The sequence below is a fragment of the Hippoglossus hippoglossus genome, chromosome 14, assembly GCF_009819705.1.
Source record: "Hippoglossus hippoglossus isolate fHipHip1 chromosome 14, fHipHip1.pri, whole genome shotgun sequence".
Lineage (NCBI taxonomy): Eukaryota > Metazoa > Chordata > Actinopteri > Pleuronectiformes > Pleuronectidae > Hippoglossus > Hippoglossus hippoglossus.
The window spans coordinates 10,733,874-10,753,294 of record NC_047164.1 but is presented as its reverse complement, the minus strand read 5'-3'; the positions used below and the strand labels follow the sequence as shown (position 1 = coordinate 10,753,294).

The 19,421-nt window shown below is 40.9% G+C and overlaps 1 protein-coding gene across 2 annotated transcripts in view; it reads right to left on the bottom strand.

Annotated features, from left to right (window-relative positions):
• jade2 (jade family PHD finger 2) overlaps positions 1-19,421 on the bottom strand; it is a 162,436-nt gene that overhangs the window by 72,322 nt on the left and 70,693 nt on the right. For both annotated transcript variants that reach the window (XM_034606899.1, XM_034606900.1), the window contains exon 5: positions 782-927. In XM_034606899.1, coding sequence (XP_034462790.1) covers positions 782-927 — 146 coding nt within the window. The remainder of the gene's footprint in view (positions 1-781; positions 928-19,421) is intronic.

Below are 19,421 nucleotides of genomic sequence, written 5' to 3'. Positions count from 1 at the left end.
CAGGTCTAGTGTGGACACTCCAGTTCTATTATGGGTCCAGAGCCCTACAGCTTCAGCCTGCAGAACCAGTCAACAATCTGTTGTTTGTTCGGTCTAGCACTAAAGGTTATGAGAAACAGCCAGTGTGTGTGTTTGTGTGTGTGTGTGTGACTGATGTTTTAAGGGGCATGTTTCCCAGGAATAAGGCCTGAAACCCCAGCGGGGATTTATAAACACAATTACTTCGCTTTATCTGAGAGGAGCCGATCAGATATTGAATAAAGTGGTGGAGATGGGAGAGATGCTCAGGGTCGGCAGTTGTCACCATGGCAAAATAAGAGGATGCAGCAAAGCAAAGCAGAGGAGGGAGAAAGTGTAGAAGGACATCAACAGAGAAAGCAGATAGCTACAAATAAGGACATGATGGGAAAACATGAGCAAGGACAAGGGAAGAAGATGTGATGGTGCTATTCAAAATATTCAAAGAATATTCAAGTTTGTGTTTTCTGTGACTCAGAGAATTTTAACATGTAACATGCATACCTCCACAAAGGCCCAATCCCCTTAAATTAAATTAAGCTGCAACACCACCTTGTTCACACTCATTGATATTAATCCCCTAAATATGTCTTGTTCTTAATCTTGATCCATGCATTTGAGATATAGGTGAAAATATATCAATGATCTGCCCCTTGATCCCCATCTGTACCAAAGTTTAATGGTTTCTTCCGTGATGCAAACCGCATCCTTCCACCAAGTTTTGTAGGAAGCACGTTTTTTTTGTGGGTCTATTTGCACTCACCCATCTGTCTGAACTCTTGGTTGACCAGCTCCAGCCAGGCGACGTCCAGATCGTCCAGGTCGTAGCAGCTGTAGTGCTGAGTGGGAGGTTGCTGAGTGTCTCCATCCCCGTCCTGTCCGTCGCCACTTGTCGACTCCCGCGGCGACCTGCATCAAACACAGAGGTGCACACAGAAGGTTTCATCATGTGGTCTGGAAACACGACGGCAAATCGTATTTTAACGCTTATTCACGAGGGAGTGGTTCAAATGATGTTTAATTGTGAACTAAATATTAACCAATACAAGTCCTCCTTGTAAGCTGCACATGTACTGCTCATGACAACAGAAATGACTGGAACTGAACCTCTGTCTAACAGTCAGGTCCTGACCTCAAGGTCCAGAGAGACTGAATCCCACTTTGATGGGAGTCACACACAAAAAGAAAGGCGAAAAAAAGGGAAGCCATCGAAACAATGACAAATCAAGTGGTTGTAGGCAGCAGTGACAGGAAGTTCCTCCAGGCAGCGTCTGGTCTCTGGAGCCTCGAGCCTGAATGTCTCTCTATCAACAACAGCAGGAAACGGGGTCAGGAACCGTGCTCAACCCACAGGGAGCCAATAAAAAGACAAAGACACACACACATACATACATACACTCGTCTCCATGACTTCAGAGGACATTATATTGACTGACATTGATTTCTCGGAGACTGAACCATAGTTACTACTTACCTAACTTAAACCTAACCTTAACCTAAAGCTAACCTAACCTTAAAACATGTCTTCACCTTGATGACTGATTGAATGATTTACTCTATTGGGAGAGCAATAGCAGGACAACACACACACACACACACACACACACACACACACACACACACACACACACACACACACACACACACACACACACACACACACACACACACACACACACACACACACACACACACACACACACACAAATGACATCAGGCAGAGACACCATATCCGAGAGAAACTGACACTCACTCTCACACACACACACATATATATATATATACACATATATACACACAGCTATTATTCACACACTTGCCTGGTACAGTCATGACCTTTGTGTGAAAAGGTGAAGCGCGTCAGTGATCACAACAACAAAACAAAACAACCTTTCGCTCGCCGCTTCGCTCCCGTGTTCGCCGCCTCATTATCATAGCGCTCAGTTATTACCATCATCCTCTGTCACTGCCGTCGCTCTCACATCAAGGAGCAGTGTGATCATCATCCTCCTCCTCCTCCTCATTATCATTATCCTCCCCATTATCATCACCACGACCGCTGTCATCATCACAACAGCTGCCACAGTTTAATTCAGTAATCTTCACTTACAGTGACATTTTACACGTGTTGTACACAAGCATCATTACAATTAAATAAACAATTAAATCAATTATTGTTATTAATAGACTGAATCAGATGCAGAATAAAACATAAACCCAAGAGTTTGTAAGCGGGAGGTTATATTGTGATAAAAGTAAGAATAAATCTAAATGAGCATGGGAGTTTTTCTACGACAATAAAAAGATGGTAATATGGGAAACTATCTAATTATGCAAAGTGAAACATCTACTTTTCTGTACTGTTAACGATAAAAAGTCCTTTGTTTTCTGTCACCACTTTTCTTCCTTTTTACTTAATTGTTGATTCTGACTAAGTTCATCCCTCCACACTTTTGCATCCTTTTCTTACCCGTCCTTAATTCCCTCCTTGTCAGTCCTGCATGTCTGAACTCAGCCACAGAGAATTTACACGTCCAGTATGCCGACATGCTTTTGTGCAGTCTGCAAGTATTAGATATATTTTTTTCATCATGAGAAAAATTGAATATCTTCTCCGTCTAGCTGCAGGTTCCTAAACTTCAAATATTGTGGATTGAAATCAGGGGTGACATGTTAGCGGTCACATCCCTTGAGAAGCAGGTCCCAGGTTCGACTCTCGACCAGCAGGACCATTTACTGCATGTCATTCCCCTATTCTCTAACACCGTTTCCTGTCCCCTTTCACTGTCACCATCTTATATTGAAAAGGCTAAAGATATACCTACAAAAATGTGGAGCTTATATTGAAAGAATAGATTTGAAAATGTGCTCTCATCGCTCATTGATCCATCACTTCATCTCTGTCTTTAATTTTGCTTCCTTAGATGTTTGTCTGATAGGTAAAGCATGTTAAAGACAAACATCCTCCTGCAAATGTGCACAACCATGTCATCTGTGGTTTTCCTTTGACTGTGCAGATGCTCTGCAAAAACCCAGGATTGTTCTATTTCCAGATCAATTAATGTCATCATCCTGCTAATCTGTGCATCAGTGATCAATAGCATTTTCCCCACTGATACTGCATCCATTAGTCTAATAAAGACCACAGAGCTGATCCATTCCTGGCTGCAAACAGCCAATTTAGAATGTGCGGGATCAATTGATGCTAAAGTGTGATCATTAATAAATCTAAAAGTCTACAATATGTCTGTGACGATGACAATGAGGCAGAAAACTGAAACTGTTTTGGTATCAGGCTGATATCTGATACTGGAACAACAGGCCTGGCCATTCAACTGGAAGAGGAGAAATGACACACACACACACACACACACACACACACACACACACACACACACACACACACACACACACACACACACACACACACACACACACACACACACACACACACACACACAGGGAGAGTAGGTTTCATACAGGAGACACTGGGCAGGTTGTTTTTCTATTATGTAATTTTAAGAGCAACTCAAGTGTCTGGTTACATTGGAGGTTGGTGAGGCTGCTGATATCTCGGCCTCTGTCCCCAGGCACTTACTGAAGTTTGAAGTTCATATCTCTCTAAATATGAAATTTCATCTTTTCTCTTACAAAAATGACAAAATATTACATCCATATAATAATAATATTAACAATAATAAATAGGTTATAACATGCTACAAAGTTAATACAAACTCCTAGCGAGTCAGTTGTATAATAAACTCAGCACAATGCTGTTGGATTTTATGATATTCTTTAATCTAGCTTTGCTTATTCTAATATGGAGCTTTAGTACATTTAGTTTGTTTGGCCCCCAGCTGGGACTGGCAGGATTTAATTGCTTTAGCAATGTGGAGATATAAATTTGAGGCCAAAAACAAGATCATAAAAAAAGCAGGGGAGCAGATAACATTTAAACACTGAGCAGATAGTACCTGTGCCAAACTGAAAACCCGTCTAAACTAAAGTCTGAAGTCATCCATTAGTCAAATTGTGAAACATGTTATGTAAATGTTTTTCCTGACATTCAGATCTGTGGTATCATATCTCTCTCAGTGTCTGTGGTGATATCCGAGTTGAGGCAGAGGAGACGTAATAATGTCATAATAACGTCAAGCCATCTAATCTAACAGGACGTGAGTCAGTGGGGGTCAAAGTACAATGTGTTCTTCACAGTGTGGTCAGTATCATGTATCTTATAAACACACAAACACACACGCACACACACACACACGCACACAAACACATTGCACTTACATAATGTCAGTAAACAAAACCATGTGGGAACGGTCTCACGTTGTCCCGGCTTTATCATGACAACAAAGATGGAGATGGAGAGTCATCTGTCAATACTGAGACAATCGCAGTTTCACATGAAGATGTAAATATATGTTTACTCTTTTCATGGGGTTAAAATCAATCCATAGAAGTCCTAGTCCCTTAAACTTCACACATGCAGGAGATTCATGAATGGACAAGCCACTAATTTATTAAAGCAGATACATGTATATAATTTCCTTATGATGTCCTGAGAAATATATTCAAACAAATGGACTAAAAACAGGAACAAACCATCATAAAAACAGAAAATGAGTTGTGATTTTTAAGTAACAACGTGGTAAAAGGAATCCTTGAACCAAATTAGAGGCGAACAAATCTTCAATGTAGAAAAGATTTCAAGATTTTAAAGCTTGGATTCCAAGTCAATCTTAAAAAAAATACATTACCAGGATATGGAATAAAATAATAATAAGAAGAAACCTTCGAAATCACTTCTGTTTACATTTGAGGATCTCTAATGAGAGAAGGAGCAGAGTGGGAATATTTAGCTGTTCCCTCCTTTCATTCAAAACAATGCAATCGCCACGTCTGCTTTGATCATACGTGTGCGTCCTGTGAAATATTTATGAGCAGGAACTACACACTGTGGAGCGCAAATCCCTAAAAACACAGAAAACCAAACACCCCCCCCCGAGTCAATTTCTCCTCCAGCACTGAGGCCCTGCAGCACAAGTGTCTTTGGTTTACTCCAGTGGATGTGCCTCTGGGGAGCCGACGAGTGAGAACAGTTAAGTGCATCTTGTGGCGTAACCCGACTGAAAAGTATGTTATATGAGCCTGTGCAGTGAGGACAAGTGATTTATCGGATTGTGCGTGTGCGTGTGCGTGTGTGTGTGTGTGTGTGTGTGTGTAAGAAGGAGCAAGTGAGACGTCTGGGTTAAATAACGGATGCTAATGATATTTCGGCAAAAAAAGTCTCATTCTTACAATCGCCTCAGCTTTTACTTTAAGCAGAAACTACTGATTTAGTGTATAAACCATAAACTGTATATAAAGATAGTGGTATTGTCCCATTTATTACAGGTCATAGTGAGGGCGATATTTTGTTGGTAAATATAAGATAACAAAGCATCACACAATATAATTCAGCAGCTCCACAAGCAAAAGCCTCCATAATAAGCATTAAGTTGACTAAAGACCCAACAACAAACAAGCAACAGAAGCAGACAAAGATATACAGCTTGATTTAAAAAAAATATTCATGGACAAAAAGAATAGTAAAGCCAATGAAATAACAATGGAAAGAAACAAGTTGAAATAATAGTATGAGGCACCCAATAAGTTTAGTCCACAAAACATACCCTTTGGCAAACAATAGGCTAAACAGGCTAAAAACAAATAAGTAAAAGACTTAGTCAAGGGCAGTGAAAAGCCTGAGAGAAGATGTAGAACACTGAACTGAGAGAGGTAAGCCGTTCCATAGACTTGGGGCAACTCAAAAGTTCCTCAGTTTCTCGCCGCTGTGTAAATTTCACTCTCCTCCTTTTCATAAAACGCCATGCAAATATTAATCTCTTGCCGGGGAGGGATGGAGTGGATGGTGTTTACATAAGACTTTGTCAGTGTGGGCAGAGTGACAGCGGCTGATCTCAGCTCTCAGTCTGACTCGCTGCCCACACAGGACACGTCGAGTTTAAACAGACATCAAAAACTGACAGATCTCCCATGAAGAGGTGGACGTCCTGATAAATACGACTGGAAACAAACATGGAAGCTACACAGAGGTAGAAAGAGGGGAAGCAGAAGGAGAGAAATGCAAATGAGTCGAGGTGAAACAAGGGAAGAGGGATTAAACCAGGAAAAGGAGAAACAGAGGGTGGGAGAATTTAAATGACCTAAAGGAGGAGAGACATCGAGGAGACAGAGAATGAGCAATGCTCTCCAATACCATATGCTTAAAAGTTTGATAGATTCCTACTTATACTCACAATCTGCCACTTATCCTTCATTAACACTCCACATCTACCTTGATATTTGCCATCTGCCCGTCTGAGAGCACACAACCCGAACAAGAGTTTCATATTTTCCTCTAACAGCTCACAGAAACACTCTTAATTAGGTACAAATGATTAAATTTGTCACCAACAGCTGTCGTATCATCCACAATTCTCTGCAAAAACGTCCCACACATCCAAACACGCAAAGACGGACTTGTTAATAATTGGAGTTATAAATAAAAGCGTTGCACAGGAAGGTTCAGGGTTTCGGAAAGTACAGAAAATTCTACAGAAATTACTTAAGAATAAGAATAATCAATGTAGAAAATATGTTTATATTTTATGCAATGGGTTTTCTTTTGATTTATAAATGTTATATAAAATCTAGTGGTTAAATTGTAAAATATTAAGCCTCTTCTACATTTCCTTTTCATTAGAGATGGAACATGTCACAGAGGGACATGGAAACTGGATTATAGAATCTGCATTCAAAGTTTTTATTCACCACCAACACTTGTTTAATCACTAATGGGAATCTTGCAGGTTGAAAATTGCAGACTTTTAAATCACAAAAGGAAACAAAGACTAAGGTTAAAGATGGACATGATGCAAAAAATGTAGAGAAGGAGAAAGTACAAATTTAGGGAGTAAAGATGGAGGAGCAGGTTATAAGAAGGGACGCAAGAAAGACATGGGGAAAAGAGGAGGAGAGGCATGAGGATGTTTTTCCTAGTTATTTAATTTGAAACCAAAAGTGAGTGTCAGGTTTAGATAGATTTTTATATTTAATTTCAATGTAAAACCTTTCAATGTAACTCAATTATAACATCACCGGAGGCAGTCTCTACAACAACTCAGAGGAAGAAGTTTATTTACTCTCCAAGTCTGAGGAAAAACTACATCCCCTATAAAGAGCTGTGACGTTCAGTCTGCACACAAGTTAAGATAAGGGAGTTACTCTGAATACAAGATTAAACCACTTGTTCAGACACACCATTCTTGTCCGATGTGAACAATCACCTCCCTGTGTGTACATTCTGTGGTCTGTGTTTGAAATAATCTCTCATTCTTGAAATACCTCACTGTCACAGTGCGGCTGAGAAAACTGGCTGGTCCTTTTTCTTCCCTGTAATCCCTCTCTTTCTTCCCCTCTTTTTCACACCACACTCACTGTGTGTGTGTGTGTGTGTGTGTGTGTGTGTGTGTGTGTGTGTGTGTGTGTGTGTGTGTGTGTGTGTGTGTGTGTGACAGAGTAAGTGAGTTGTGCCAACAGCCCCCTTATCCTTGGGCGACCCGTGCAAAATCCCACTCCTCTAAAACACGCTCCCATATCAGCATGCAGACTGGAGCAGGGGAACCAGGCCGGTGTCCAACAGGGCACAGGGTTACCCAGTGTACGCTGCTGAAGGATGTCTGAGTGTGAGGAACAGGATTAACATTTTTAATGGTGCTGGACAATATTTCACAGCAGCGAACCAAATGTCCTATTCAGCTTTGGATTCCACATTATCTGTTGGTTATTTTGTCATTAGGGGGCAGAAGAAAACAAACTGTAGTAAAACAGTATGGCAAAAACAAATTAAACTATTTACATATCCCGTATAGAGCTACATGATTTATTTCCTTCGCTAAGGAGGTTATGTTTTCATCCCTGTCCATTTTTTTGCTTGTTGATTAATTAGTTTGTCGGCAGGATTACGCAAAAACTATGCATTTCCACGAAACCTTTGGTGATCCGGACAAAGATGTGGTTCCAGGAATTTTTTTCTGCATTGATTCTGCAACATTCTGCATTTTTTTGCAGAATTTCCCAGGAAATAATTCATGGATCTTGAAGATAAAAATCAGGCAAATTTAGTGGACGGACATCTATAGGTGTGTGAAATTTGGTGCAACTTTAAAGGGGCTCATTGTGCCTCGGCAGGGGTTTGTGCTCCGCTAAGTAACATTCGAGTTGGGGGCCGGGCAGCTTCTGGGCATTTTGAGTTGAGTTAATGGCTCACTGATTAATTTAAGTCCAATATTCACTCCCGTTTTAAATCTTTTAAGGGAAAAATGTGGATCTTTTGTTGATAAATACTTCTTTATGGTCCCTAGAAAGTCATTTCACTCAGGAGATAAACAGTGTGTGCGCTACAGCTGCCTGCTGAGGCCGAAAATCACACAGTGTGAGTGAACTAAACTTATGTCGCAAAACAAGAAAAACAAAACAAAGAGCTGAAAGACGCTACAACGATCCCTTCAGCTTTATCAGCAGAGCCAGGTGATGGTTCTCTGTGGGTTCCTCCCTGTGAAGAACCCTATTACACACACAGCTATTGCTTTCCCTCCCGCCAACAACAAGCAGCCTGTGGAAATGATTTTGTGCACACACACACACACACACACACACACACACACACACACACACACACACACACACACACACACACACACACACAGATTGTTATTTGCAGAAACATCTTGTCATATTTATATGGAAGAAACCACACATGCACCCTGAAACCCCTTAGCAGGGTGAGACATCTTTTTTATATATATATTTGGAATAAATAATGTTACTATAATATACACACAAACAAACACGGAAGTGTTATGCGGTGATAGTCGGGAGCGGTGAGTCATCTTCATGTCATATTCATGTCAATGAAATCAATCATCCCCCCAAACACACAAACATCATTTGCACAGTGACCTTTCAGAGATGACTCAACCCCGAGTTGCTTTTACAGCAATCAGCAAGGGTAACACACACACACACACACACACACACACACACACACACACACACACACACACACACACACACACACACACACACACACACACACACACACACACACACACACACACACACACAGGGCTACGATTCGATGATAAAACGATAATTGGCGCGTCTCGATGCGGCAAAGAATTATATTTCTATACATGATTTTTTTTTTTATCACTGTGACTACTAAAGGCGGGCCCCTCATGATTTGTGCTTTTAAAAAGTATTATAGACTGTTTCTGTTATAACAAGTGTGCTGTAATTTACAAAATAAGGTTTTCAATTCAAACTACAACTACAACAGTCAGTCTATAACAGGGGTCAGTGCTCTCCATGCTGATTTGACATTCATTCAGTTTACACTTGTGTGCTGCCTCTTTACTGTATCAAGGTGGAGCCCTTGGCAGCATCGAGGAGCATTACTCCACTGATCAACAAGAGATTCTGCTCCTCTGCTCTTTTCCAATCACTACAGCTGATCTTCATAAAAACCTGTTGATATTCATTAGTATGTTCCGATAAACGGAGCGTCGCCTCTTCTGCAACAATGACATAAAGAGTCATAAAAGTTATGAATCGATGACGTCGGATCTTGAATCCGGATCGTTCCGGTCACTTTAACCCTGATGTCCTGGCTGTACGTGTCTCGTGTTGTGTGAAGCAGATGAACTACGTGCACAGGGTGTGCACATGTTTAAATACGTGCCTCATAAACTAATAGTGAACCAACAAACACAAAGTAAACGTCACTACGGTTCAGGTCCTAATAACTTTTGATCAGTGCTGGTGTTTATTGTTAAAGTGTGAAGTGAGCGCAGGTCAGCAAGAGAATGGAGGGAGGACAGGACACAGGACGACCGGACCTTTAATGTGCATCAAAAAAACAATTAGGTGTGTGCGTCATGAAATCAGACCAGACGATCACATTAAATGAAACTAACAACAACAAGCATCAGCAGCAGAGTTTTTGCAAAGGTTTTCTTCCAGCAAAAACTGAAGTTCGCTTGAGGGAATAATAGAGAAAAACAGAATCTATAGTGAGAGGAACTACTCCAACTCTTTTCAAACAGAAATATACCAAGGAGAGCATGTTACAGAGCTGCCCACACTGTTTGACTGACAGTTGAACTCTGGGAGGTGCAGCGTGGAAACACCACAGTAATGAGCGCTGAGCACCAAATATGGAGAGAACGTTTTTTTAAAAATGAGAATCCAGTGAATTACCATTTTAAGTAGGAACTCATGAATGAAAAATGTGACTTCATTATCGTCTCCTCTGTCTTCTCGCTTTTTTGTCTCTCTCTTTATATCATTGCCACTCGCTGGTCGTTTTTGTTCACACTTCAAAATATCTGTTCATCGCAACCAGAAAAATCAAATCTAGCATCACTGTCAAGTCTATGACTGTGTTAGGACTGAACAACTGATTATAAGGAAACTATAGTGGTAAAAGATGAAGTTCATTAAAATAATGGCACCCAATCTCGTGGATGTACAATAAATGCTCGCTCACAACTTTGCCAAGATTGTTTACTGTTATCCATCCTTTATCGATACCACTTCTACATTGAGTGTTGCAGGGGAGCTGGAGCCAATCCCAGCCAACACGGGGCAAAAGATGGGAATCTTTGAATAAAAGCATGTCATATATCAAGCAAAGAGCAACTTGTCCACATCGTGTACTATCTTATAACTGGCAAAAAGCAGCTTGATACAAGTTTCTTTGCTAGTTTCAGTAACGCCTGGACAGAGCACATATATTCTACTTGTCACACAAGTGAAGTGAAACAGTTGCCTCTGAAGAGAAACATTATTCGTTACTTGTCGGCAAATCTGCCACTATAACATCGACGCATCAAAGTGCAAACATTTGACTTTTAAAGGGAATGGGTAGCGACACTCTGATTGGTTTAACCCATTAAGACGGGATGTAAGATATGTATGTATATGCCTTTAATACCGGGTGCGACGTTGGCTTGCTTCTACCTTTAGAGCCAGATGAGATGTGTCATCGTTTTCAAGACACGTGACTGATAAGATACATTGTGATTCACCTAAATACTCACAGGAAGGGAAAAATGCATTATGGTAAATGTAGTTTCTTTGTTGGTTAGCTCTTTTTGACGGCAAAAAAACGTTTTTTCAACAATGTCTGACGATCTTAGCGACGAGAGCCACACTGAAGCAGAGCACAGCAGTGGGTTGATACATGTTACGCCCAAAACAAACCCAGGATTAAGAAACAAAGTAATACTCTTTTCAACAATGCACAGGGTGCAGCCCGGTACTCTTGGAGGCAGTGGTTGGATATGTTGGACACTATAAATAAAATGTAGAGAAGAAAATATTTTGTATTGGTAAAAAAGTTAAATAACAGAATTTGTGAAAAACACTGACTTCTAGAGCTCATAAGATTGAACTTGTGGGTCACAGATTAAGGGAATTAATGTCTCATCCCCATAACTCATGCAGTTAAGTGCATGTGGTGTTTTATCAGAGAATCTTTGTGCACAGGAAGCCAAGTGTCACTCTGTGTTTTACAGTGAGCTGCCATTTTGTTCTGTGGTTCAGATGCCAGTACAGTCTCCCTGTTGTCATGGATATGACTCAGACTTATTAACACCACTACTCTAAAGCACTGCAGGCTACCTCACACACACACACTCACACATAGACAAACACAGTACATTTACACACAACCACTGCCAAAAGCACCAACACATACCGAGAGGCACACACACAATCAAGTTCTCAAGAGAGTAAATACACATGGGAAACCAAACACACAACAACACACTCATTAATAGTAGCTGACACAAACACGAAAGGCTACACACAGATACACACCGCTCTCAGGGTGCCATCCTGTTTGCCACCACCCCACTCCCTCCAACCTCCCACAGTTCCTCAATAAACAGTAAATAAATACAGGAGGAAAAAAAAAAACACAAAACAACGACCCCCCCCTCTGCACACAGTTTTGTCCTCTCAGACGTATTCTCAGAAATGTGCAAACAATGTAAAACATTGATACCAGGCCTGTGACGACACGAGGAGGAGAAGAAATAGAGAGAGTGAGAGAGAGAGAGAGGGAGAACGAGAAATGGGTATAGTGTGTTTGTGCCTGAAGCGGGGTCTGGGCAAACAAGGCGGGGGGAATGTTTTCATTCATATTTTCCACCCAGTTAGTCAGGAGCCAGAGAGGCACATGGGAGTGAGAGACAGAGGCAGTGAGAGGGGCAGCACGCTCACAAAGAGGGGATATAAAGTGGAAGCAGGAGCAGACTGGAGGCAGCAAAGACTTGTTTTTTTCTGCCATGTTTTGGTGGAACACATCCCAGCTCTGCCTTCATTTATACCCTCCTCACTCTTTATCCAGCTGCACCAGGGCTCAGGTTGACATGATTTTAAATGTGAATATCTAGCCTGAATCTCTTACTCAATCTATTTATTTGTATTTCACAGAAATCTAAATACCGTATAAATTAATAAAAAATTTCAGAATTTAGAAAATAAATTGCGGAGCTGGAGATAAAGTTTATTAAACATGAATCTGGCTCATTGGAATATAAAGCCTTCTTCCTTTCCAAACTGAACACTGTCAAATCCGCTTGGGCAATAAAACAATATCATTTATTATTACAATATAATTTGCAAATAGCATGTAACAAATATTAAATAAATATTGATATATTGTTTTGCATTATTCAAACACTGTGAAGAGGTATATAACACATAATTAATCTACCTCAGATCTACCTACCAAGTGTCTGTTAGGAGTTTAAAACCATAACCTTCACTCAGGAGTAAAAATCAGTCTTCAAACTTAAAAGACATAATAATGTGACATGTAATGTGATAATTAATGATACCTGATATGAACATTTTTATCTCTATATCATTTTGGACCACATCATTCAGCCCGACTGTCAAATAATGAAGGTCCAGGTTCATAAATATAAAGTATTAAATATTCATATTAATTTAAAACATTGACATCACATGAATGAAAGTGGAACTCTGTTGTGATCAGACAGTGAAGTTACAGTGAAGTTCCTCAAACATTACATCTTCGGATATCACATACCAGCATAGAGCATGTCAACATTATTAGTCAAGTTTTATTTTCGCCTTCAACAACCAGCAAAATGTGCAACGAGTGCAGGGAAAAACTGAAAAGCCTGTTGCCCCCTTGTTATGTAGGTTCCTACATGCTGTTCCCTGTTAACAAAACCCCCAAAAAGAAGAGCACTTTTATAATAGCTTAGCTTCAGAGATGATTTCTGCCCCTCTCTGTATTTTCTGCAGGTTAATCCAACAAGTTGTCCACAGTTCTTTGGTTTGGAAGTTTCTCAACGAAACCACATTATGTTTATCCTCTGCATTTGCAGGATTAGAGGATTGCTCCATAGCACTACTTATGGTAAAAATAACTCCACAGGGTGCCACCTCCAGGTTCATTCAGACATAAAACCCACATTCATTCCACTCACTGAAGAGAGTGAACTGGCTGTTTAAAGGGACAAGAGTGATAATCGAATTTGAAACACTAAAGTTGCAGCACTAGTTGAATCCAAAACAACTGCTGGAAAAGAAGAAAAATAACTTTTTCAGCCTAATTGGCAGGAAAGAGAAGTCACCAAGTTCTTGGTTACTGCACAAGCTGCTAACGAGATATTATATTATCACTTTGTGCCTTTTTTGGGAACAAGAACCCTTTCACTTGAATTGTAGAAGAAAAAGCAGAGAGACTGAATACATTAGAACGCTTGCAGTGTGTGGTGGCGACATGAAGCGACTTTCCACTGCCAACAGGTGTGCGAAAATACAAAGTGCCATTCTGGGGTGGACTGTCCCTTTAAGAGGACTGAAGGAACATCCAGGAACATCTGGAACACATGTCTTCATTTTAATGCCATTATGTACAAGTTAGTGTAATCAGAGTAGGAATAGCTCACTCTAATCGCACCAACACGTAGCAAAAAACAAAGACTCCTGGAACAAACGGTCCAAGAATTGTGTAAAGAGTGGGTTTTATGTTGCTTCTTGATGTGATCAAGTTTAGAAACCAATATCTTTAACGGGCTTTCCACAGTCGTCCTGTCCTGGGCCGGAGGAGGGGTGTCACCAACCGAGCCACAATGTTCCCTATGTTCCTTTTAGGAGGAAACACTAATACCTCTTTATGTAAATGATTACACAATGCTCGGCCAGTTCACTAGAGGGGACATCGTTTGTGTGTGTGTGTGTGTGTGTGTGTGTGTGTGTGTGTGTGTGTGTGTGTGTGTGTGTGTGTGTGTGTGTGTGGGCTGAAACACACAAATACACCCTCATTCACACAGAAACACATGAAACGGCAGAAAAACAAATACAGACGACCACGCACAAAAACACAGACAGACCCGGAAGCACAAAATACAGACGCAAGTAAACACAAAGTGACAGCAACACACATACACACACACACACTTACACAATGAATGGGACAGACACACCAATGGCAGACGCCTTTCATTGTGCAGTTCTGTCAACAGAAACTCCTCCCTCAGCCCTAAGCACTGCAGATACAAAACCCCAACCTGGAAACACTGTAGTTCCTGTTGACACTGATAGAGTGGACGGTTTCTACTGGTACAGCCACCGCACATTACATCGAGATGACACAAGTACAGTGTGTGGAATTCGTGGACATTCACATCTTAAAGTTTGTTTGGATAGATCGTGTTTAAAGTTCTCCAAGACGCCAAAACACTGCAGAATAGAGGAAAGACGTTTACAACTCTATAAAGTTGTCATGACTACAATCTTGGTGAAAACTGGTAAAGTAAAATGAACAAAAGTGACAGACGACATGGTGACACAAAACAGACACACAGGTAACATAGCAGAGTCACATGGTGTTTATGTAATAAGGGCTGACAATATTATGTAAGACATGTTGTGTAAAGTGTGTTTGGCAGAGTGTTGTAATCCGAGTCAGTGGTGTATTGTTACGCTAACAGGGTTTCTGCAGGTTTCAAGTTTCAAGTTCCGATTTTTTAAGACCATGATGAATGAGTTTTTTATAAAGCAGGAAAGACGGGCTTCAAAAAACAATTGACAGACCAACAGCAATGAATACAAAACCTACTTGGCGGAGGTAAAAGGTATTTATGGTTGATTCCCCCTGAAGTGGTTAACACTTTTTAGTTTTTTTAACACTTTTAAAAGGCGTTTAATATAATTTATTTGTCTTTCTTACTTTATTCCATTTCCACCAACAGGTGCTTCATCTCATATTATATTGGCTTACACCATGGTATCAAACTTTCAAGCTATTTTGAGTAAAATATGTAGCTTCGTGGATTTCTCCCTCACTTCCCACAACTGGATCTAAAAGTTTCTTACAAATTACTTTTAACAGCTGGACACCACATTTGTTCCAAAAAAAAAACAACCATATGTTGCGCTGTCACATGGTATCTGAGGCTGCATTAATGTCCTCGGATCAATGTGTGGATCACGAGAACAAGAACATTGCATTGCCACATTTTGACAGCTTAAGCCGCCCTTTGCTTCTCTGTGAGATTACAGCCCGGGGGTTTTGTGACTCCTCATTCAAATCCAATAAAATCCAGAAGAAACATAGACCGGGGAGCAAATAATAGGTCTTTTTGAAAAACATGTTTACAGGCTTTTAGTGTGATAGCGCTGCCTTGCCTTCTGTTCTTCTTCCTTGTGCCTGCATCTGTTTATTATCACAGCGTTTATGAATATGAGATGGTGTCTGTGCTTATGCAAGTTTCCCTGAAAGTGAAATACAGCTGTATTGTACAAATACTGCGGGTGTGTGTGTGCGTGCGTGCATGTATGTGCGCATCTGCTTGTGCTTTTGTACGACAGATCAGAATGATGGTGTGGGAGTTGTTTTTGAAAAGCTCCCTTGATAGATAAGAGACTGAAGAGAAAGGGAAAAGAGATGAGGCAGAGATGAGGTGGAAGATGAAAAAGCAAAAGAGACGAGAGAGAGAGAGGTGGTAATTTCACCCCTCATATACTGTCCTGTTTTGAATGATGTCATGAGAGTTACAACGTGAGCATGCTCTGTGTGTGTAAATCGGTTTTCATCTGCTAAGGGATAAGGATGAGTCACTTTTCTCCAGGAACAAATGTAATCTACAATAGAGTGTATGTAATAAACGTGTGTGTCTGTACACACACACACACACACACAACGTTAAGCCCTTCCTACACCAATTTGATAGGTAGGATTACATTAATACATTTCTATACAAGGCAGGCCACAATATACAAGTAGACACACACACACACACACACACAGTTTTCATTAGCTCACAATCCTCCAGCTACATACTTTTACACCGTTGACCTTCTCAGTATATAGGGTTGGGATTTATTTGGATTTTATTGAATGTGAATCCAGCATCAAATCATGAGCAATGTTTACAACCTGAGCAACAGAGAAGAACATATTATATGTTGATTCAATGTAGTAACAGGTAGAGCCTGTATGCGCAGATCTTATTTTTCCCCTTACCCAAGTACAGTTGAGTTTAATCTTAAAATATTTATATATGGGTGTATGTAGCGTAATTCTTTGCCTCGTGCAGTATTACAGAATCTATTGATATGCAAATTAACTCCACTCTCTAGCCCCCTCCACCCCTCAGCCACCCATCAAACACACAAACCGATACTTGCAACTGTGCGCTACGCAATGGCAAGTGGTAATGCAGCAATAATGTATGTATATGTTAAAACCAGACTCCAAAGACGATGATGAAGAAGACGAAGAGGAGCGTATTATCATCTTGAAGTCACCGTATCAGAATGAAAATGAATCGTAATCTGTTCTTTGCCACTCTCTCTAGCATTAGAAATCTAATATTAGCCTGCAGCTTGACTAACGTATGTGTTATCAGATGAAGCTTGGTCTTGATCACCAGCACTGACTGACAGCTACCTTAGCTAACTTACAAAATACCAATAGGTTGCTACACTTGCCTCCACTGATTGAACTTGTAGGATTTCTAGGTGTATTAGAGCTGTGGCATAAGATATGGAAAGTCCCATCCAATGTGTCAAAGTCAAAGGGATTGGTTCCATAGCTACAAGACGTAAGCAGTTCCAAGGTGGAAATACTCAGCCATGCCGTTGTCTGCATATTTCTTTCATGATGCATCTTGTATATTCCAAACATTGAATCTGGAATTGTGAGAGCAATGAAGGACTCAAAGAGCATGACCGTGTTATAGAGTGCTGCTTGTTTCACTAACAAATGATCTTTTATTTGCAGAGAGCAAATTAACAAGAACGAGGGTCAAAACATTTCATTGTTGGCCTGTTTCTTAGGACGTTGACATTAATGAGCTGCAGCTGATACAATGTGCCAGTGGCAGAGTTTCTCATTATCACTTCATCAGGAAAAGCAACGGTCAGCATCGGCTTTAAATAAAAAAAAGCCCTGAGCGTCCCGGCGGCCTGGTGGTTGGGATGCAGACTGTGGCTACAATGTCACCGGTTTCATTCTGGCAGGGAACCTTGTTGCTCACTGTGTTTCTCCTAATGTTGTAAGTCAAGGCAACTCGCCAGAAAATTAGCTTTGGAAAAATGAGGAACCTGCTGCAGAAACAATTGACAAGATTCAGCCTCGGGGTGGAGCTGATCAACAGACAACAGCAACTGAATCCAAATCCAAACCAGCTAGCAGGAGCCCACCACTGTCAAGTAATGATGTCAGCTGCCTTATTGTCACAGTCTTCCATTTGTGCTCTTTTCATTTGCACGCTTTTATTTTTGCTTTTATTTTTACGGCTGTGGGCGGCTATCTGCTCCAGCAATGACCGAATTTCCCCACAGGGCTGATTTAATCAAACTTAATTTAATCAGATCTGATCTAATCTGGTCTGTGATTTATAATACCGTTATCTACTATTTCAGAGGAACAGCCAGAAGACTCTTCTGACTCTCTCCTTCTCACTGACAAAGCCAAGTGTGTTGCCCTGAATACAGACAGGCGGATAAGAAGAAAAAAAAAAGATGGGTATAAATACAGAATGAAGAATTGTTGCTCCCCTGGCGCCTTAAAATGCCACCACCATCACCATCACCTCCCCACAAAAACACACACACACACACACAGCGAGGGGGAAATGATGGGAGCAGACAGTCAAGTGTTTTCAGTTCTGTGAAACATGTACAGGTCATGAATATTAACACAAGCCAGTTGGTGACTGAGGGAGAAAGAGAGAAGGGCCGGGGGGGGGGGGGGTGGGGGGGGGGGGGGGGGGGGGGGGGGGGGGGTTGCTGTCATGCCGTCAAGAAGCCCGAGTGCGTCTGAGACACAGAATGAGATTTCTGGGAAGGAGTGTACAACCAATTAGCTGCAATAAACTGTCCTGAACTTGTTCGTTGTCGACACCGTGAAGAAGCAGAAGAAAAACACACTGAGGAGGGAGACAGTCATGAGCTCTGCATTTTAACACACACACACACACACACACACACACACACACACACACACACACACACACACACACACACACACACACACACACACACACACACACACACACACACACACACACACACACACACAGCTCATCAGCAGACGAAAACCTCTAACCCTGTCAATACACACTGCTCACACAGACACAAAATAAACTACTCAAAGCTTTACCCTAGAGCCTGACAGTCATATCGGCCGATATGAGGCTTTCACAGACTTATCAGGATTTGTGTTTATGTTTGCAGATATGCAAAAATATAAAACATTTTATTTTACAGAATAAACAGTGCAGAAAAGATACGTTTAATTTCTTAAATCAGGTTCTATACATTAGGTTGTATTTGTGTTTTATTCGTATTGATCATTACTTATAATACAGTTTATGCCTCTGTTACATTTCTTTATCATAAGGGGTTGATCACTTATATCAGTATCAGCCCCCAAACATCCATATTTGTCATGCTCTACTATAAACACACTCACATGGTCTGTCTATAAACCACATCCGTCAGCTTGTCTTTGAGACAGTGAGAGAGGTGAGAGAAAGAAGAAATGGTGTGTCGGAGTGAGGTTGAGTGGAAAGGTGAGAGAAAAGAGGGAGAGCAGAAAAGAGACAGATGGAGGCCTCATCTTGACCAGGAGATGTTTTCTATTTTTCACACACACACACACACACACACACACACACACACACACACACACACACACACACAGACACACACACACACACACACACACACACACACACACACACACTTTTTTGTTGTTTGGGCACAGCGCCTTTATTCTACAGCACATTATGAAACAA